This window comes from Squalius cephalus (assembly GCF_949319135.1).
Source record: "Squalius cephalus genome assembly, chromosome: 18".
In the NCBI taxonomy this organism is placed as follows: domain Eukaryota; kingdom Metazoa; phylum Chordata; class Actinopteri; order Cypriniformes; family Leuciscidae; genus Squalius; species Squalius cephalus.
Genome location: NC_137139.1, coordinates 32,825,242 through 32,848,246, shown reverse-complemented (window position 1 = coordinate 32,848,246; position 23,005 = coordinate 32,825,242). Strand labels below are relative to the sequence as shown.

At 42.4% G+C, this 23,005-nt stretch overlaps 1 protein-coding gene across 1 annotated transcript in view; it reads right to left on the bottom strand.

The window, feature by feature from the left end:
- LOC307146169 (E3 ubiquitin-protein ligase TRIM21-like) overlaps nt 1-8,264 on the bottom strand; it is a 35,987-nt gene extending 27,723 nt beyond the window's left edge. The window contains exon 1 of the mRNA XM_079850043.1: nt 8,113-8,264. Coding sequence (XP_079706169.1) covers nt 8,113-8,200 — 88 coding nt within the window. The 5' untranslated portion in view covers nt 8,201-8,264. The remainder of the gene's footprint in view (nt 1-8,112) is intronic.
- Between the last annotated feature and the right edge of the window lie 14,741 nt (nt 8,265-23,005).

Below are 23,005 nucleotides of genomic sequence, written 5' to 3'. Positions count from 1 at the left end.
TCCCTCAGGTTGCCAGTGTGTATTGAAAACACAGTACATCAGAGTATAGAGGGTTTTCACTACACGTCATCAATCCGGAAGTCCGCCATTTTGGAGGCACTGAACGTAAACAATGCCACTGAACTCACAAATTTGTCTGATTATTGCTGCTGAAAAATGGTCGAGTTTTGGTCTGTATTATTCGGTCGCATCGGGAAAAAATATTTCGAGTTCTATAGACTGTCAAAAGTTAAAGAGAAGAGTGCCAAAAACTGATGAAAGGAGGCGTTTGTGGTTGACAAAGGTAACGTACAGCATCAGCCACGTGTAAATGAAGCGTTGACTATGGCTAAAATGTTGACGTAAGTTAGTTAACTATGGCTACATTCACACTGTCAGTCCAAATCCGATTATCTTTGTATCCGATTGGAATCTGATCTAAAATTATGTCCACACTGTGTATCACAACTGTTCAGATCCGATTTGTGTGTTCATGTAGCTCTTTGGCAATATGGCAATGACGTTGCATTGATGGAGGGGTTTGCATTTGCAGTCTTATTTAAATTTTACAACATGGAAATGTGTAGCCGCCGCGCTGGACTACCGAGCCTCTTGAGCCTACTGCAGAACTGTAGGAGGCTGGTATGTAAGTTAGCAGCTTTTTTTTCCGCGCTCTTGTCTGCGCAGGTTTCAAAATAGGTTTCAGAAATAATTTTCTGCTCGTCCGGCACTTTGCAACAACACAGCTTTGTTTTCGGCAGCGACTTTCAGCATGTTTCCTCTAACAACGTCTGACGTTTACATTTTACGTGGCGTGAGAAAGTCACATACCACGCGAAATTCGATCAGAGCGTTCAGACTGAAGCTGATGTTCTGATATGTGATTTGAATAGGATTTCAAACCACATATGGATGTAGCTTGAAACGGATTTCATGTGCTTTTTTGGACTGACAATCTGAACGTAGCATATGTCGGGATAAGAAATAGAAGGAAGAATTGCAGTAAGGGCTAGAAAAGCTAGCTCGTTCGGATCTTTACCACATATTAACTTTAGTTTGTCAAAATTTTGCGCTCTCTCCTGCTTTCTAAGTCCTTCTCTATATGATTTCGCACCTACCACGTGTTTTTTCCGTGGTTGATTAGTGTAACAATGTGTTCAGTAGTACATAAACAGTGCAATCCATACTGTTGTTTGCATCCGAGTGCCTCCATAATGGCCGCGCATCCGGGTTACCGCCCAGAACGTGACGTTGGTGAAAACCCTCTATCTGTCAAGATTTGTTCATGTTGTGTGTGTTTGCAAACACATGGCCTGTGTTTTGGGCATGTGATTGCGTTGTCTTGTGTTGTTTACCATGCCCCCTTGTTCTCCTCGTTAGTCTTGATTGTTCATCGGTGTCACCTGTGCCCTGGTGATAATGTCTCTTATTTAAGGTCCTTGTGTTTGTTACTCGGTGCTTGTTCGTTTTGTATCTTGTCCTCCTGTTCGGTGAGCTGTTTATTCCTGTGATCAGAGTTTGTATCCTGCCTGTTAGTTCTAGTCTTATGTTATTGTCAAGTTTATTAGTCTAGTCCTGTCAATGTTCATTCGCCCCCTCGAGGGTCGTTGTTTTCTGTCTGTTTAATAAATCCATGTTTCATTTATTACTGTCTGCATTTGGGTTCATATCCGTTTAACGTGACAGAACGAACAAGACATTTTTTGAACCCAGCAGACAATATGTCTTTTCCTGCAAGAGGTCAGTCGGAGGACCACGAAGAATGGTGGCTGACGCTAACCACTGATATGAAGGGAGGTAGGGCTCCGTTTCCTCCCCAAGGAGAGGAGTTCCTGGAGAGATATGTCCAGAGGGTGGATGAGAAGAGGGGATTCATGCCAGAGATCCTCTTAAACTCCTTTTTCATCGCGGGTCTCAATGCACCTCCTCCTATGTGTGAACGAGAGGGGCTGATCCGACGCCCGTTCAGTGAATTGGTGAACTGTGTGTGTCGGGGAGAGCGACAGGATCCTACTAGGACATCTTCATCATTGCCGGTGGTCCCGGAAGGTCGCGTCCTGGCCGTCGCAGCGCTTGGGGACCATGTTTCCTTCATCTCGACTCCCAAAGCACCCGCTGTAGCTGGAAACCTTCGCGGAAAGCAAGGAGGAGGGGTGTCGAGGGAGTCTGCATCGGAAGCCGCATCTACTGAGTCAGCATTGCCTGTGGTGGTCTCTCCACTTGTTGTAACGGTCCCAGTACCGATTACAAATCCGGATATGGTTTCTGCTCCGCGGTCAAGGAGGAGAAGGAGGAAAGCTTCATGTCCTCCATCCCAGTTTTTTCCGGGACCCATATCGACTCTCCCGGTCGCTGCGGCCAGTCCTGTCTACGCTGAGTTAGATGGGAGAAGGACCGAGTCCAGCACTGTCCCAGCCAAGGAGTCCAGGCTTGTCCACGCTGAGGTAGATGGGAAGGTGAACATGTCCAGCCCTGTCCCAGCTAAGGAGCCCAGTCCGGTCCCAGCTTCAGAACCTTCAGCTACACCGTTTGTCTCAGGGTCACAGTCATCTGTTTTGTTCCCTGTGGTTCCCCTGGTTAACCCTGCTACTGTGTTACCCCGATCTGTTCTCCCCAAGACTGTACCTTATGTGTCTCCACCCAGACCTGTTCGGTTTTCTTGCCCTCAACCCTCGGCCATGTCCAGTGAGTCTAGGACCGTTGCTTCACCGATCCATTCTGGACCTCTGCCGATGAACTCTTTTGTTCCCCCACCCCCCCTCCCTTGTGTGTTATTTTTATTGAGTCACCCCAATCCTGTTATTATGTACTCTTGTTTGCCATTGTTGTTGTTATGTTTTGTTGGTTTGTGTTTGAGTTACAGTCTGTTATGTCTCATGTGGAGCGTCTGGTAGCCGCTCCGTGAGACGGGGGTTATGTCAAGATTTGTTCATGTTGTGTGTGTTTGCAAACACATGGCCTGTGTTTTGGGCATGTGATTGCGTTGTCTTGTGTTGTTTACCATGCCCCCTTGTTCTCCTCGTTAGTCTTGATTGTTCATCGGTGTCACCTGTGCCCTGGTGATAATGTCTCTTATTTAAGGTCCTTGTGTTTGTTACTCGGTGCTTGTTCGTTTTGTATCTTGTCCTCCTGTTCGGTGAGCTGTTTATTCCTGTGATCAGAGTTTGTATCCTGCCTGTTAGTTCTAGTCTTATGTTATTGTCAAGTTTATTAGTCTAGTCCTGTCAATGTTCATTTGCCCCCTCGAGGGTCGTTGTTTTCTGTCTGTTTAATAAATCCATGTTTCATTTATTACTGTCTGCATTTGGGTTCATATCCGTTTAACGTGACACTATCTAGCGCTAATGATTACATCGGCCCATTTTGGGTATAAATTCAGTAAATATTATTCCTCTCTATAGAAATCTGATGTAAACCTATGAGAATCTATCAATATTTCTCTAAATGTGACATTTTTTTAGGCAAAAGCCCTGAGGGACGTTGTTTTGTCAAGCGCTGTCATGACGACAGCACAGGAGTTTCTTTCTGAATGGGAGCGGCTGACGCTCATAATTCATATTAAAGGTATCGACTCCTGACACAAATTAATACATAACTGTCACTATAAGTTTCTCTGAATAAAATAGTGGTCAAATCCTTATACCTTTTTAATGATGTATAGTTTGTCAAGGAAATAACATTAAATCTGATAGGAACTTTGAACTATTTAAACAAAGAATGATTCAGTGCGTCTGCATCCTCGTGAAGGCTAACAGGTTAAATAAATAACAATAAATAAGAAAGACAGACAGACAGACAGACAGATAGAACTAGACAGACAGGCCCTGGATCACCAAGGTCAAGTAAATCAATCCATATCTAGACTTAAAGGAGAACTTGGTAACTTTTTTAACTTAATAAAACTGTCTAGAAATCATTTGGATGGTTAAACAACCTGTTCTAGTGATATTGGTGACTTTCCCCGCTCCCCCCAGCGTTCCCAGGCGGAAAACCAACCTTGCAACTTGGGGACTACCGTCCCGGCAAGATAGAAATTGGAAGTCTCGTGAGAAGCGAGAATGAGAACGAGAACGAGCGCGAAACGCGAATTGCTTTACGGCAATTCGACATAAACACACACGCATGTATGATGTATTACCAGATTACCCACCTCGGTAGACATACTAGGACATCTTCATCATTGCCGGTGGTCCCGGAAGGTCGCGTCCTGGCCGTCGCAGCGCTTGGGGACCATGTTTCCTTCATCTCGACTCCCAAAGCACCCGCTGTAGCTGGAAACCTTCGCGGAAAGCAAGGAGGAGGGGTGTCGAGGGAGTCTGCATCGGAAGCCGCATCTACTGAGTCAGCATTGCCTGTGGTGGTCTCTCCACTTGTTGTAACGGTCCCAGTACCGATTACAAATCCGGATATGGTTTCTGCTCCGCGGTCAAGGAGGAGAAGGAGGAAAGCTTCATGTCCTCCATCCCAGTTTTTTCCGGGACCCATATCGACTCTCCCGGTCGCTGCGGCCAGTCCTGTCTACGCTGAGTTAGATGGGAGAAGGACCGAGTCCAGCACTGTCCCAGCCAAGGAGTCCAGGCTTGTCCACGCTGAGGTAGATGGGAAGGTGAACATGTCCAGCCCTGTCCCAGCTAAGGAGCCCAGTCCGGTCCCAGCTTCAGAACCTTCAGCTACACCGTTTGTCTCAGGGTCACAGTCATCTGTTTTGTTCCCTGTGGTTCCCCTGGTTAACCCTGCTACTGTGTTACCCCGATCTGTTCTCCCCAAGACTGTACCTTATGTGTCTCCACCCAGACCTGTTCGGTTTTCTTGCCCTCAACCCTCGGCCATGTCCAGTGAGTCTAGGACCGTTGCTTCACCGATCCATTCTGGACCTCTGCCGATGAACTCTTTTGTTCCCCCACCCCCCCTCCCTTGTGTGTTATTTTTATTGAGTCACCCCAATCCTGTTATTATGTACTCTTGTTTGCCATTGTTGTTGTTATGTTTTGTTGGTTTGTGTTTGAGTTACAGTCTGTTATGTCTCATGTGGAGCGTCTGGTAGCCGCTCCGTGAGACGGGGGTTATGTCAAGATTTGTTCATGTTGTGTGTGTTTGCAAACACATGGCCTGTGTTTTGGGCATGTGATTGCGTTGTCTTGTGTTGTTTACCATGCCCCCTTGTTCTCCTCGTTAGTCTTGATTGTTCATCGGTGTCACCTGTGCCCTGGTGATAATGTCTCTTATTTAAGGTCCTTGTGTTTGTTACTCGGTGCTTGTTCGTTTTGTATCTTGTCCTCCTGTTCGGTGAGCTGTTTATTCCTGTGATCAGAGTTTGTATCCTGCCTGTTAGTTCTAGTCTTATGTTATTGTCAAGTTTATTAGTCTAGTCCTGTCAATGTTCATTTGCCCCCTCGAGGGTCGTTGTTTTCTGTCTGTTTAATAAATCCATGTTTCATTTATTACTGTCTGCATTTGGGTTCATATCCGTTTAACGTGACACTATCTAGCGCTAATGATTACATCGGCCCATTTTGGGTATAAATTCAGTAAATATTATTCCTCTCTATAGAAATCTGATGTAAACCTATGAGAATCTATCAATATTTCTCTAAATGTGACATTTTTTTAGGCAAAAGCCCTGAGGGACGTTGTTTTGTCAAGCGCTGTCATGACGACAGCACAGGAGTTTCTTTCTGAATGGGAGCGGCTGACGCTCATAATTCATATTAAAGGTATCGCCTCCTGACACAAATTAATACATAACTGTCACTATAAGTTTCTCTGAATAAAATAGTGGTCAAATCCTTATACCTTTTTAATGATGTATAGTTTGTCAAGGAAATAACATTAAATCTGATAGGAACTTTGAACTATTTAAACAAAGAATGATTCAGTGCGTCTGCATCCTCGTGAAGGCTAACAGGTTAAATAAATAACAATAAATAAGATAGACAGACAGACAGACAGATAGAACTAGACAGACAGGCCCTGGATCACCAAGGTCAAGTAAATCAATCCATATCTAGACTTAAAGGAGAACTTGGTAACTTTTTTAACTTAATAAAACTGTCTAGAAATCATTTGGATGGTTAAACAACCTGTTCTAGTGATATTGGTGACTTTCCCCGCTCCCCCCAGCGTTCCCAGGCGGAAAACCAACCTTGCAACTTGGGGACTACCGTCCCGGCAAGATAGAAATTGGAAGTCTCGTGAGAAGCGAGAATGAGAACGAGAACGAGCGCGAAACGCGAATTGCTTTACGGCAATTCGACATAAACACACACGCATGTATGATGTATTACCAGATTACCCACCTCGGTAGACATAGCTCCACACGATACAGTTGGCTTGCTCCGATCAAAACAAGCGCACATGAGCAGCGGTAGAGAGGGGGAGGAGGCCGCCGCAAGTGAGGTTTTTAAGACCGTGTTGTGACATATACACCCCCCACAGCTGTAGGGGGAGCTCGTGGGGAAAACATGCGACAACAAAACGGAAAATCAGCAAAGAAGTGACTAGAGTTCGCTAGAGTTGCCGAGTTCTCCCAGAGCCCGTCTACGGAGAGCCTGCCCACTCCCTATTAAGCCCTGTTGTACCGAATTTTGGTTGTAGTTCCACCAGAGTTCCACTGGGGGCGATCGCCATGAGTGCAAAATGAATGGGAGTCAATGGGGCTAGACGGCTAAATTTGTCTCTTTCACTCGATTGCCGTTGAGAAATCTGAGATCTGATTGTAGATTTTGCAAGTTCAACATGGGTTATGGGTTGAAAGTTGAATGAACGAGTACTTATGTCCTTTTGATTTCTTACAGGTTGAGTTGTTGTTGTCCATAACACGCTAGCATTCTGCTAATGAACGCTGATTGGTCATTGAAGGACTGATTACGACCAGAGATCCCGCTTGATGGCATCGTGTCATCCGAAGCGGGACCAGAAACAAACAAAACAAAAACTCTTCTAGCACGTGTATTTACCTGTGTCAGCTGTGCTGTCGATGTCTCGAGAGAAAAGAAAGTGCAGAGCGCGAAAGCATCAGTGTGACTGAAGGATTGCCGTAAAGCCGTATCTCTGGTCGTACATGTGTATGACGTCATTGACACTTTAAAAGACTTTTTAAAGCAAACAAGTGACTCTAAAAAATCTAACACCCAGCAATGTGTAATTTATTTGCATTTCCTTTCGAATACAACATTCAAATTACTAAACAAAAAATTATATCCTGAGAAAAGTGGATCTTTATTGGTATAGCGCCATAGACCTCCATTCATTCTGCACTCGTCCTGTGAGCGCCCTCATATGGAATCAGAGAGGAACTGCAACCAGTTCAGAAGCCGGAAGTGTACTGAGAGTGAAACTTCTCGCCATATTAGACATTCTCTGGTTCTCCTTTAAGGTCAGTCTGAGAGAGTTCATAAGAATAACTTAGAATGACATATAGGGGACAAAGACTCCCTGTGTTATACCACTGGTCACAACTGTAACCGTCTTCATTTATCTGCAGTCTTTTATGATGATGTGTGCAAAAAATGTATGATCTATTAAAAAATGTACTCAGAAAACATGCGTGTCATTTCTGAGCTTTGACGTCATCACTGTGTTAAGATGTAAATATCATGCAGGAAATAAATATGTGGTCACATGACCAAATTACCTAATCATGTTAGACCTGTCCTGAACTCATGTAGACATCTTAAATTTGCATGATAAATGAACACGTAGGCTACTTCATAAGAGTTGCTTTTTATACCACACTAAAATATGTGAGAAAAAATGAAAAGTTTAACCGGCAAGGTTTTAAAGCACATTCAAATAATGAACTTTTGTGATTGCAAATAAGTACAGTGTTCCGTGAGTGAAACGCTACAGCTTACTTGTGATGTGAATGTACATCGAGTTGTCCAGTACTGGGACAGAGGCGCCAGAACTGCAACTGATAGAATGTGCGCTGAAGCACAATACAATATTTCTTCAAAAGCTGATATTTTAATAGTCCACGAGCAAAAATCATGATATCGCACACACCCCTTCTGTCCCTAAATGAACTTTCCTTAAACAATAAGATATGCTACCTATGTTAATTAACTAGCCAACTAAAGATAGATCGCAACATAACCTATTTTAGTTAATATTAATTTTCTTATCATAGCCTACCTTTATCTTGCTTTTTTTTCTCTTCCTCAGGTTTATTCTTTTTTCCTTTCTCTTCACCAGTGGTGGGATGTGGCCTTTTTTGTGGCATGACAGTTTTGCTGCTGCCTCAATCAGTCGCAGTCCTCTTCTGAAATGAAATGCTGCCGTTTGATGAAGCTCCTGTTCACCAGTTTAGTTTTACTTTACTCACCTGCAGTGATGTCATATAGTAACTCCGCCCATAATCATAAATATGGAACAGTTCGTAATTAATCTCTGCTGAGTGAGTAACCACAGTTTACACAAATGCAGCTGGATAAAAACGACACACTAAACATGTTTCACAGTGAAATCTCCTGTGATTTCCTGGGTCTTGTACAAAGGTAAAACAACCAATATATAATGTCATGTAAGACTGGAAAAACTGGAAGACAGAGCTACTCTCTAAGAGAACAAAGGAAATTAACATTTGAACTCACTCTTGTGAAGTTAGCTTCACCATTTGAGACGCAAAGTCTCACCTCAGAATACATCTCTTCCCCTCTTCCCCCACTCCCCCTCTCTCATGCTGAGATCACATGAAAATCACCCAAAAATCCATATGGTTTATGGTTTAATGTGAATAATTATCATCAGTATGGACCTTGGACCTTGCTAGAAATTAACATTTGAACTCCCCCTTGTGCACTATCGAGACAAAAGTCTCACCCCGAGTCATCCTAATCTACATTTCATTCCCTCTTCCCTCACCCCCTCTCTCTCATGCTCAGATCACCTGAATTCACCCAAGAAAATATAGTTTAATGTGAATGATTATCATCGAGTATTATACATGTTTGGTATCATTTGAAATGTCTCACACTGTGATTTCACTGTGAACTGGCATACAAACTAGACAACATGTCTCTAGACAAATGGTCTCCTACACCCAAAAGGTGTAACCTCTGAATTTCAATTGTTAGCAGATGTTTCCATGTGAAAGAGGTTTCTGTCTATAATGGAATGCAGCAAAGTGCTCTTGGCCTTTTGTTACTCAAGTTGGCCCATGATGCTAAAAGTGACTCATACTTAAGAGTAAACTCTTAGCATCATGTATTTTAATGTTGGGTTTGCATCTCTTCTCTTTAATGCAGAGCATTTGATGTTTTGTATCGATTATCTTTGAATTGATTATGAAATTGCCATGATACATTTACCTGACATAATAAATTGTTACATTTGATTATTCTAACTGACTTTGGCATTATTTTCATTAAAGAGTTAAAAGGAATAGTCAAACATTCGCTCACATTTAATGATGCACAGATATCATTAAAACCTTTTCATTTATGGAGTCATTTATGAAATAACGAGAAAATATTTAATTTAATCAAAATTACTTTGCCATGAGAAAAGACAGTAACGCGCAGAGACCTTCCCCGCTGGTCGGATGCCTACATTTGGGCCAATTGAGCGCAGACTTACAGTCATTTGAAAAATGTGTCAAAAAATAAATGAAGGCATGCTATAAAAAAAGGTGAGCACACAAAGTCAAATATTTCATAAGTTTACATGGCAGCTATTATTATAGTTATCAGAACATTCAAAATTCTTTAATGTTATATCCTTAATGACATTTGTCTGCTATGAAAAATATAGTTTGAGGGTTCTTCAAGTTAATAAAAAGATTGCACTCCCTATAGCTAGAGAGAACTGCGGTGGGTGAGTCATTTCTGTTGTAGCTACACGCTAAAAGTTAATAAAAATATGTATTTTCAAATCAAATGTTAGACACTGTGAAAAGGATTGCTCACAGTAGACACAAATTGATTTGTAGAGAATGTTTTCTGTTAATATAGAGGGTATTTCGATTTTTTTATTTATTTCTGTTTTGATGTACCCTACAGGGTTTTTCCTGGGTCAAAATTGGATTTAAAGCTGTGATTTTACCACTGGATTTCATTGCTTTGTAAGATAAAATCCTTCTTTGCTAGACCTAATAATTATTTTGGTATAATCATATCAATATCAAAAAGTAAAATAAAAAAAGTAGCATTAAAAAGTTTGTTTTAACTAATCGTCTAATTTTCTACCATATACAATTGAAACCAATTAGCAGCTAGCTAACAACAACTTGCTTTGCACTTTTTTTTTCTGGTTTCACCTCACTCCAGTCTAAACTACAAGTTTTCTTTGGTAATTGTACTACACATTGTCATATAAATAACCTGAAAATACTGTAGTTTATTAAGGTTAAATCCCACTCTTACACTTACATTCTCATTTTAAAGGTATTTAGCAGTGATAATGCTAGACTTTTCTATTTACAGCGAAGTACGTTAATTGCCTGCACAGAATATGATATTATAATATAACAATATAATTTGTAACAAAGTTTACAGTGTCTTCAATAAATTAATTAAAAACATACAAAACTAAAACACACCTGATGCACATTACTTGTTCTTTATTTTCTGGAAGTATATTTTAGGAACCTTGCTGTATTTTTGTGTAATTAATTAAGAGAAAGTACTCCACCATCTTACTCCGACGAAAATGACTTGAACGCACATGACGTCGTAAACACGACTTCCCACCTCGTAAATACGATCTTCCCAGGAGGACTTGAATGCTTTACTGGGAGCCTGGGTTACAGAGAGCCAGCAATCTAGCATACTGCCTAGCTGAGCTATGAGGACGAAGACCTTACCACCTTACCTTACCAGACGACTCCTAAAGTGTCCTGAGTCCTAAGCTCAGGACCGCTTACCAAGGAGGCTAACAGAAAGCCTCAGTATTCACAGGAGAGGGGCAGTTATGACAACTATCTGAACCTTTTCTTCAGGTGTACTAAGTGTTTGAAAGCTGATTCTGTGACTGTAACAATTACGTCTCATTTGTTAACATTAGTTAATTCATTAACTACCCAGCAAACACAGCAAACCAACTATCGTAGCAAGCCTACTGCATAGCAGCCTTATTAAAACAGGCGGAGCTCAGGGGAGCGGATAGCCAAAAACGGCTAAAAAAAGATTCTCTCAACTCGGGCATGTAGGGAGGTAATGGTATGAAAATTTCATATCACGATTTTAGAGACCAAAATTATCACGATTATCAATATTATCACAGTTTTGTTCAAATGAGATGAAAATGTTCAAAAAGAACTGATGAAGAACACTGAAAACATTTCAACAATTTTTTTATTTGGAAATCAACAAACAACAAATAAAATTAGCAGCTCTTTTTTTTTTAAGCATACACATTAAATTATATGACCGTAGTCAATAGCAAACGCATTATAACACAGCGCACATCTCTTCCATCACCGCGAACGCTCTCTTTCATGTCATTCAAATGCTATTATAAATGAGGTTAGTGGATAATTCCGCAGCAAAAAAATATATATAGTGAAACATTTTTTTTTAGTTTGGAACAAATAAACGGTAAAATGTTCCACATTGCTTTTTGTATTCTTGTAAAATACATTGATGAAAACAAATGTATTTACATAAGGTGGGTGCCAGTAAGTCTGGGCTACCCTGTGAGCAAATAAAAGGTAAAATGTTCCACATTGCTCCTTGTATTCATGTAAAACACATTAATGAAAACAAATAAATGTATTTACATAAGGCGGGTGCCAGTAAGTCTGGGCTACCCTGCGAGCAAATAAAAGGTAAAATGTTCACACATTGCTCTTTGTATTCTTGTAAAATACATTGTATTCTTGTAAAATACATTGATGAAAACAAATAAATGTCTTTACATAACGCGGGTGCCAGTAAGTCTGGGCTACCCTGCAAGCAAATAAAAGGAAAAATGTTCCACATTGCTCTTTGTATTCATGTAAAACACATTGATGAAAACAAATAAATGTATGTGGAAATCGCAGTAATTTGCAAGAGACAATTTCTCACGTTGAGCACACGAATGCGTGTCATTTATTTAAAAGAAAACACAGAGAGTAACCATGGCGCTGTGAAGCGCCCCACGTCATCACGCATTCAGAACATTTAAAGGGACCGCGATCCCTGAACGGTGATGCAGAAACCCGCTAAGAGCACACTAAAGTGCCCGCATTTATAATCAACAGTGTATAGAACTACGCTTAACAACAAAGGTGAATTATGTATGTCACATTCACTACACACGTCCCCCCAGAATTCACCATATCACAAGAAGAACCAGTCAACGGGGAGGTGGGCGTATCAACCGGCCACAACGGCTGCGCTGTACCGGAGGTCGAGGAGACCCCACCGCAGCCGGTGTCCCGTCATGACCCGGGCATGGGGCATGGAGTGTGGGAGGAAGGGGAGCAAGGGGTGGGTGCAGAGCAGGGGGCCGTCCGCGTCGTGGGGGCTGGGCCAGGTCAATGGGCCTGGCCATGTCCAAGTGAGGCGGTTTGAGGCGGTCAATGGAGAGTCGCTCCGGTTTACCGCCCCCTGTCCACCACAAAATGTTTGTCCCCCATCTCCAGAACCCGGAATGGGCCCTCGTAGGGCGGGCGTAGCGGTCCCCTGTGGGCATCGTGGCGAATGAAAACATAGTCAGCCATCTGAAGTCCAGTGGGGATGTGTGACTGAGGGAGGATGAGGCTCTGCGGATGAGGACTGAAGGTCCTCCTTTGGCGCAGTCCTGATGCCCAGCATCACCCACGGGAGCTTGTCAACCCAGTTGTTGTCTTTGAGGCTGGCACGCAGGGCAGCCTTCATCGACTTATGAAAACGTTCACAGAGTCCGTTAGCCTGCGGGTGATATGCGGTTGTGTGGTGGAGTTTCACTCCGAGGCTCTGTGCGACAGCGTCCCACAGCTCAGACGTGATCTGCACGCCTCGGTCAGATGATATGTCCGAAGGAGTGCCAAAACGGGATACCCAGGTGACAATAAATGCCCGTGTCATCTCAACAGACGCCACTGGCGTCGATGGTACAGCCTCAGGCCAGCGGGTGGTCCTGTCAACCATGGTTAACAGATATGTGAAACCGTGAGAGGAGGACAATGGACTGATCAGGTCCACGTTTACATGGTCAAAACGTCTCTCTGGAACTGGGAATGACTCTAACGGGGCTTTAGTGTGGCAGTGTACTTTGGCCCGTTGGCACTCAACACAGGTGTTAGCCCAGTCCCTAACGTCCTTCTTGAGGCCGTGCCAAACAAACTTTCATGCAATCAGTCTCTGTGACGCTTTCGAACCTGGGTGGGAGAGACCATGAATGACATCAAAAACTTGTCGTCTCCATCCCGAGGGAACGACCGGCCGAGGACTACCTGTGGAGATGTCACCCAGGAGCGTGGTGCCGGCGTCGCCAAAAACCACTTCCTTGATCTGAAGCCCTGTAGTCGAGGTCTTCAGGAGTTGCACGTCCGGGTCTGTGGTCTGAGTCGCCGCCATGCGGTTGTAATCCAAACCAAGATGGACTGCCCCTGCCACAGCCCGTGATAGGCAGTCCACCACGCGGTTGTTCTTACCAGCAACATGCTGCAAGTCCGTGGTGAACTCTGAAATGTAGGACAGATGCCGTTGCTGGCGGGCGGACCAAGGCCCAGACACCTTGGCCATGGCAAATGTCAGTGGCTTGTGGTCCACAAAAGAAGTGAAGTGTCGGCCTTTCAGTAGGGAACGAAAGTGTCTGATGGCGAGGTAGAGACCCAGCAGCTCCTAGTTAAAAGTGCTGCACTTCCGCTCACAGGGGCGCAGCTGACGGCTAAAGAAAGCCAGCAGCTGCCCGCCCCGCCTACCCACTGCTCGTAGACAGCACCGACAGCATAGTCAGAGGCGTCCAAGGTGATGGCTATGGGGGCTGTAGGAGAAGGATGTCACTACTGAGCGCCGGCCCTGCCGTTTCCCAAACCGCCGAAACTGCATGGTGAACAGCATTTGTTAGCCTTAGTTCCAAACTTTGCATGGTAGAAACACAAACCTGAAGGCTGTTGGGGGTCAGAAGACTGCTGCCGACGAGAAGTGGTTGCAGTGATGAGTGTGGAGTTGTCCCGCGTCACCGAAGCAATGTGTGCGGGAAAAAGCGTGGCCGCGCAATTTCCCTGACTCGCCAGGAAAAAATTATCAGCCTCTTCAGCCAGTCTCTGACAGTCAGTGATTGTGGTGTTGGCAATTGCAGCTCTCACTTGGGAAGGCAGCTGACGCAGGAAAAGCTGGATGAAAAGAAAATCGGGTCTGTGACCACCCAAAAGATCCAGCATACGGTCCATGAGCTCAGACGGTTTGCTGTCACCCAGTCCTTGAAGTGAGAAAAGCCTGCTGGCTCTCTCAGCGTCTGACTGTTCAAACGTTTTCAACAGGTGGGCTTTGAGTGCTGTATACTTCTCAGTTGCCGGAGGATTTGTAAGAAGGCTCACCACTCTGGATGCCGTTGAATTTCCGAGAGCCGACACAACGTAGTAGTATTTTGTTGTATCCACGGTAATCTCACGCAACGCAAACTGCGCTTCAGTCAGGGTGAACCATGCCGATGCCGACGATTCCCAGAATTCGGGGAGTTTGAGGGTGACAGCGTTCAGGGTCATGGTCGTGTCGTGTCTCTGGATACGTCCAGAAGACTAATGTCGGGGTCACCAGTGTGGAAATTGCAGTAATTTGCAAGAGACAATTTCTCACGTTGAGCACACAAATGTGTGTGTCATTTATTTTAAAGAAAACACAGAGAGAAACCAAGGCGCTGTGAAGCGCCCCACGTCATCACACATTCAGAACATTTAAAGGGGCCGCAATCCCTGAACGGTTATGCAGGCTCTCCTGAGAACTAAAAACCTATGCAATGTTAAATGAGTACAATAAGTAATTATACATGTTTGGTATCATTTGAAATGTCTCAATGTGACTGGTACAAATGTCTCATTCCCAAAGAAGTAAAACAAAAGGTAATAGTTTTTTAAGAGTTTAGAGATAACTTGCACACAGAGGAGGGTGCGTCTTTCAGGCAAATGGCCTCCTGCTCTCAAAAGGTGTAAACTCTGAATTCAAATTCCCATTGGGCCTCATTCACCAATATCTTCCTAAGAATCTTCTTAACTTTGTACTTAATAATCTTCCTAAGAAAAGTCTACCTCGGATTCATGACATGTTCTTGAACAACAGAATTGTTCACACCTGTGTTCTTAGGATTGATGAATCCCACGTCTTCGTAACTGAAAGTGCGTGCCAGTTTTTCCTAATTAGCATAAGAAAACGTCCCATATAAGGACATGACACTTCAGGGCCGTGTGCAAGAAATGTTGGAGAATGTCGAAAAGACGCACAGATGGTGGTGGTCCACCGATCACCAAACGAGAAAAGAACTTCAGTAATTCTGAATTAGAAATTCTACTGCAACTGGTAAATGCCAAACGAGGCATAATATTTGATTTAATCAGCTTAATTGCTGATGTAAATTGCAGTGTTAGTGTTTCTTTGCATACTATGATTTTTTTTTATTTAACAAATGATCAGAAATACATTACAGTAAAATAATATCATTGTAAATTACTTTAGAATGAAATAAAATGCAGTCACCAATTATTTGGAGCAAACTGTCATCACTCAAATGTGCGCAAGAGTGCTCTTGAGTTTGCGTAGAATTTGTTCATAGCTAAGAACAAATCTAAGATAAGAAAACATTAGTGAATATCAGAATCTTCATAAAAATTGCCTAAGTGGGATTTAAGAACACATTTCTTCGTAAGAACAGTTGGTGAATGAGGCCCATTGTTAGCAAATGTTTCCATGTGAAAGAAGTTTCTGTCTTGGTCTGGGTATATAATGAATTGCAACAAGAGGCTCGGGGCGATTTGTGACTCAAATTAGCCCATGATACTGAGTGTATGCAAAACACTTCGCATCATGTATTTTATAATGTCAGGTTCGCATCTTCTCTCTTTATTCCAGAGCATTTGATGTTTTGTATTTATTATCTTTGAACCGATTATGAAATTGGCATGATACATTTACCTGACATAATAAATTGTTGCATTTGATTTTATTCTGACTGACTGCAATTGTTTTCCCAAGTAAACAGATTTGTATGTTTCCTTAAGTTTTGCATCAGATTAGTGACGACTAATATATGGCATCAACTCAAGTGTACTTGGTTTGCAAAGACAAGAAGTGAATTTCTGGGGGGAGGGGGGGGTTGTCAGTCTCTCTACAGAAGCAAAAAGAGTGCGTGTGTTGTTTAAGTTGCTGTTTATAATATTCGAGAAGAAAGTCTATCTAGCTTTGCCTAGTTCCATATTAAAAGCATGGATGCTGTCTTTGTAGATGTTTTAATGGACGACAAGTTTTGTCTTCCGCCAAATGTGCTCTGCTTTTCTGCATTGTCTTAAAGTAAAGTAAACTGTGATCAGTAGAACATTATTTTGGCATCAAAACAACACTAAAGAATCCATGCAAATGAGAAGCCACTGTTGAGGAAGAACGTCTAGGTTACGTATATAACCCTCACTCCCTGAATAAGGGAATGGAGTTGTTACGTCAAATGTGAACTGACGAATAGGCTTGTCTGAGAGCCCAATCACCTTTGAGTGTAAATGAAACGAGCCAGTGCACAGCATGCAAGATTTGCATCACGCTCCGCCCTGCAGCGCGGGTATAAACAGTGAAGGGGGTGTGCTCGCATTTCAGGTTTTTGCTGAGGAGCCGAGCCGGTGACACAGTTGCTCAGCGGTGGTACGGCAATTGTGGCAACGGGACGTAACGTCTCAGTTCCCTCCTTCAGGGAACAGGGGGTTACATACTGTTATAGAATATGCAGTTATTCTATTATAATTATGCCTTTTTGTGTATGAAGCACTTATGTATTGTACCATACCATACCATACCATACCATACTTCAACCATAATTGTAACCTTATATAATGAAAGTGTTTTAATGAAGCAAGGCACCAGAAGAAGTTGTTGTAAAGCGATTTATTAAGAAAATAGTTTATAAAGAAAAACACTGCAATTGTTTTTGTAAAATGGTTTATTGAGAAAGTGTGTTTTAAGCATTTATTAAAAAGCATAGTGAGGAACAAAACATGTATTAGAAAGAGCTTTGCTAAAGAAAGAAGAAAAATGCAAGCATTACCGTCGTATGTGTTGCGGACGAGATACAGAATGTGACGAAGAAAAGGTCAGAAGGAAGATAGACGAAGAGGCGAAAGGCTTTATATAGACAGGTCCGAAAGGAATGTCCAGAACTTATGACAGTTCAAGACTTCGGATTGGAAAAAGACTAATGAATTATGAGGGGATTTCCAAAGATGACGACCTCAAGAATTCAGATGGTCTATATAAGGCTGAAAGGAGAAGATGAAGGCAGACGCTGATTCGTAAAGGATGTCTCCGGTGTTGGATGTCTTGCCATTGTGCCTCCTGCAGTTGAAGCTTGTAAATGATTTGGTTTACAGATTTGACTTACTTGTCCTAACCTGAGAATAATTAAAATAAGGTAAAAGGCGTTTAAAATTACGCACCATAAAACAATATGTAACCTAGAAGTTCCCTTTCAGTCAGTCACATTCAACATTACGTCAGACGTGAACTGACGAATGAATTGGGATCCCTACCAAAGCGGCACTATTGGTGACCCTTCCAGCGCTCCGCAGAGAAGGTCAATCACTGCTGTTCCGCTACAGCCTAGTTAGGGGGAGTCAACACCGGCAGGGACGGCAGGGCGGACTCTCCCAAGGGAAAGACACATGACCTCTTACAGAGCATCATGGAGAAAAAGCACAGCATCCACAGTGGAAGGTTTTAATCCAGTCCTCCTTTCTTCTATAACTCTTCCAGCTGCGCTGAAGACACGCTCGCTACTACTGCTGCTGGCGGGGACACTATACACAGAGGGAGCCAGTCTTGACAGTTGTAGTAGCAGGGTCTCGGGTTGTTTCCACCAGTGCAGCACATCTCGTCATATGATATATGTCAGTGTGATAGGTTATAAAATATCTTTATATGTTTGTTTTTCCATCGTCAACTTCTCATTTTCTTTTAAGTAATGTCTAAAACATAAAAAGAAGGATAAGCTAAAACAGGCCTGAGGTCTGGCCCGCGTGTGAACTATGACATGAAAATTGGCCCGAAGCCCGGCCCTAGGGGCGTAAATAAGTCTAGGCCCGTCGGGCTCGGGCTGAAATGCAGGGCTTTACACCTATGGGTTTGGGCCACAGACAGTAATGCTTTTTCTGGCAGAGTAAAAAACATTTGTGGAACTGATGTTGGCTACTTCATTCTTGGTGATTCTGCTGACCCATTGCAGAAATGGTTGCAAAAACTATATCCTGACACTGGCAGGCTAACAGAGGGCCAAGAATTATACAACGTGCGAACAAGTCAAGCACATTGTGTGGTTGAACATGCATTTGGGAGGTTGAAAGGAAGGTGGAAGTGTCTCAGAAAAAGAAATGACTGCAATGTAAATGTTGTTGTTGATATGGTTGAGACATGCTGTACACTGCACAACTTGTGTGAATTGTACATGGACAGATTTGTGCCAGAGGGGAGTGGTGATTGTGATGAAGATGCTGAACATCCACCTTGCAATGTTGGTGAGGACTGTTTAGATGCAAGTGCAAGTGCTCTGCAACAGTTGTTCATGCAGCAGCAATAATTGTAAGTTGTTGTTATATTGTGTTTGTTACAAATATAACATTTGAAATGAACATTTGGCGTAACCCTGTTTCGTGACTTAAATACAAATATTTTATCCTATATGGTACATCACATCAATATGCCCAGTTGTTTAAGCATACAGAGTGAATACCACAACAAAAGTGTTAAAAATACTCAGTTCTACTGGTATGTATTTTTAATTGCAGTTGCATGTATATGTCTGTTAACATGTTTTTAGATATGGTCAGTTCTGTTAATGGTACTTTTGAATGTGAAACTGCTTTACATAAGATATTTCTGATATTTGAATAGGACATTATTTGCATCTCTCCTCTGGAAAACGGCTGCGGTCAACAAATGTGCACACACACACACACAAACAAAACAGCAGGTACTTTTAAGAAGTACTATTTACAAAAAAACTTTGCATTAAAGGAAACAGAAAGATAGATGTTTTGTCCATCTACTTCCTCTTGGGAAGGGCTGTGGTCAACAAATGTGCACACACACACACACAAACAAAACAGCAGGTACTTTTAAAGGGGGGGGTGAAATGCTATTTCATGCATACTGAGTTTTATACACTGTTAAAGAGTTGGATTCCCATGCTAAACATGGACAAAGTTTCAAAAATTAAATTGTACGTTTGAAGGAGTATTTCTGTGCCAAAAATTGTCCTTCCGGTTTGTCACAAGTTTCGGAAAGTTTTTTTCGAGTATGGGCCTGTGTGACGTCAGATGGGGCGGAATTTCCTTATATGGGTCCTTAGGGCACTTCTCCCGGAAAGGCGCGGGCGCAACCGTAGACCAGAGCAAGAGACGAGAGCGAAAGCAGTTCGCCATCAAAGCGCTCTGCTCGGCTTTAGGGAAGTCAGTGTCACCAAAGAAGTGTGTTTTTGGTTGCCAGGGCAAGACAACCCTGCACAGATTCCCAAAGAACCCAGCGTTAAGGGACCAGTGGATGGAGTTTGTTTTTCCAGAGCATCAACGGAGTTGTGTAAAGACTGTTTGTTCCCTGCATTTCGACGATGATTGTTTTATAAACAAAGCCCAGATCGATGGATTTGCAGATCGTCTAATGCTTAAGGATCGAGCAGTCACAATGATAAAGGTTCGCGGTCGTGCGTCGGAACCGCAGGCGGTGAGTAAAACTGCTTCAAATGTCTCTGTGTGTTGTTAGCTCGGCGCGTTACCACACAGCTTTAGCACCGCCTGCACGGCACGCCTCCAGCCGCTCGTTTTTTTTCCGGAAAGACTCGGTACAGCCTATCTTTCTTTTATAAATATAATAAAACTAAAGACTTTTTGAAGATATGAAGGATGCAATACTACTCTATAGATACTCAAGATTAACATGAGATTGACTGAAAATGAGTGTTTCACCCCCCCTTTAAGAAGTACTATTTACAAAAAAAAACTTTGCATTAAGGGAAACAGAAAGATAGATGTTTTGTCCATCTACTTCCTCTGGGGAAGGGCTGTGGTCAATTTGGCTAAGTCTGAAGCAAAAGACTCAGCTCATTTCTGTCTTTGTGACATCTCCTCTCCTCATAATCCATCTCATTAGCATTTATTTTTGGATTTCTTCTCTTCTCAGCTTCTGCTCTTCTTCCATCTGTTGCTGTAAAATGTCAGAGTCCCACCAAACCCTTACTTTTCAGGCTAGACGAGCCAATGCGCATGTGCTGTCCTAAGCGCGAGTCTCAGGTTCCTATGGGAACCAGAGCTTCAACAGATCGATGCAGTGACACTAGAGGCTTGTTCGACTTCATGCAGCTCTGCGCAGACCGATCGGCGGCTGACTTAAAGCAGTGCATGCTGGTTAGAAATTTTGTCCGACTTGATACAGCGCCGACACCACGTGACTGTGACGTATGCCATCAAAGTACCGCGAGAGCGATTCGAGAGTAGCCGGAGAACTCAGCCAGCGCAGCTTCTCAAGAGCGGCTGCACGAGGGCTGATGACGACACAGCTGTTCCACGATTGGACGGATTCACTGCATGACAACGATCACGTGTGTTTCGTGTTTATTCGAACACCTTTAGTTCCTCTAAAGCTCTCAAATCAGTTTTTTATAACAGTAAACACTCTTTTCATGTCGTTGCAATGTTATATTGTGTCATGTTTATCAAATTAAAACAGATTTAAAAACGTAGACTCGAGTCCACTTGGGATTTTACGGATGCAAGTTACACACTTTTCTTGTTGTTAAAGTAATTCTGCTTTAACATGAGATTACATGGATAGAACTTTACATAGAAAGGGTTAGTTGTGTTATGATTACATTTTTGAAACCTTTTGATCCTTTACAAACTGAGCTTAAGTTGGATTTAATCAACCCTCTCCGCGCGGGATTCGTACCGAAATGTCGGGAAAGGAGCCATGCGCGCTAATAATGACGCTAAAGACTGTAGTGAGGTTCACACACACAGCGCCTTCTGGCCTACGTTACACATACACTGCTTGTTTACGCATTAATAATAACAGACTCGCGAGTGCCTATATGTATGACATTTAAATCGTCTTTACCTTGATTACAATCGTCATCCATCAAAACACTACTGGTGTACTAGTTTGCTTTATTCATCCCATACAGACTAGTCCTGACTTTAGCAGTGGCTCGTTTGGGGCAATAGAGAAAATCGCCCATTTTGGACAAGATTTGATTTTGCTAAATGTCATTATCTTTAAATGTTCACAGTAATTGGCTAAACTGCTACATAAACATGCCTCCTGAACTTGAGACATGCGGACCGGAGCATATAGGAAAAGTGAATATTTTGCACAGATGATTTTCTATCATATCATACACATCAATTTACATAATTTTATTATTATTATTATTATTGTTTTGTTTTGTGTGTGTGGCTCAGGGAGGGCGGCGCCCTTTATTGACCAGCTGCCACTTAACCCGTAATATTCCTTGAAAAAAATATTTTCTTAAGTTACTGACAAAAAAAATCTACTGTATTTGATAATCACATACCAGGTGGTTTTAGTTGTTTAAGCAGTGTCTCTTGAGTTTTCTTCAGTTAAGTCAGTGGCAGAGAGTTCATATTCACATCAGAGTCAATCCTGATCCGAGTCCAGTTCTGAGTGTGTGGACAAGTGTACAGGGATGAGCTCATCTATAGCAGGAGAGAGAGAAGACTGTTAAATGTGTTTTTAATTTATATTTAAAGTTAGTATATTTTACACAGTACCTTTCTAACACAGAAAGTTATTATTACTGTGGTAACTTGGTATAAAAAGACAACACAAGAGAGAGGAATGCAGGAGGGTGGGTTTACTAATAACTGTGCTTATTGTACAGGATTACACCAGCATGACCTGACTCCAACAGGACTGAACATTCTACTGTAACAGGTAATTCCCACACAACACAAGCATATACACCCCCTAGCAGTAACAACTGGAACGGCCAGAACTGTTCTCAGTCTACTACAATTACTGTTTCAGTTTCTTTTGTACACTTTCTAAAAGACTAAATGGTGTGTGGCCCCTTTAAGACTTGTTGCACTTTTAATTGATGCCGCATAATCAAAGCAGAAGTGAAAAAGAAGTGGCAGGAGGAGTGGAATATGGAAACAAAAGTGAGAATGTTCTACAGTAAGGTAGGAGGAATGAGAGAAAATAGCAGAAATAAAAAGGAAGAGGACATTATTTCGAGAATGAGATTCGGGCACACTGGATTAAATAATACGCTTAAAATAATAGGGAAACATGAAACTGGGTTGTGTGAGGAGTGTAATAGTAGTGAAACATTAGAACATGGAATTATTAATTGTCGTTGGTATAAGCAGGAAAGGATGATTCTGAAAGATAGGCTAAGTAAAGTAAAACTTTGATTTGAAATGAAGGAAATATTCCAACTGAATTCAGGGCATGTGTGGTATAGAGCAATATTTAGTTTTTTGGGCAAAAACTAGGTTCATTAGAAGGATATGAGTTTAGTTGTTATTAAAATTGTATTAATAATGATGTGAATGATATTGTATTAATATTATTTATTTATTTATTTATTTATTCATTAATTCATTCAATTAATAGTGAGTAAAGTAGGCTATTTTGATCCACACCCCGTTTCAGAACAAGGTGGCGGTAATGCACATGAAAAAGTTGTTTTTTCCGCCATTAAAAATCAGAAGAAGAAATTATGTTTTGGTCCACGTACAGGCGTAAAGCGCGGATGGGACAGAGAAAAGCTTGGGCTGGGTCTGCCTCCTCCGGCAGTGCTTGAAGGTTCACCACCTGGTTCCTGAAAGGAGTGGTGGAAACCTTGAGCACGTATCCGGGCCAGGGTATCAGGATAACCTAAGAGTTGTTCGGTCCGTATTCCAGGCAGGCCC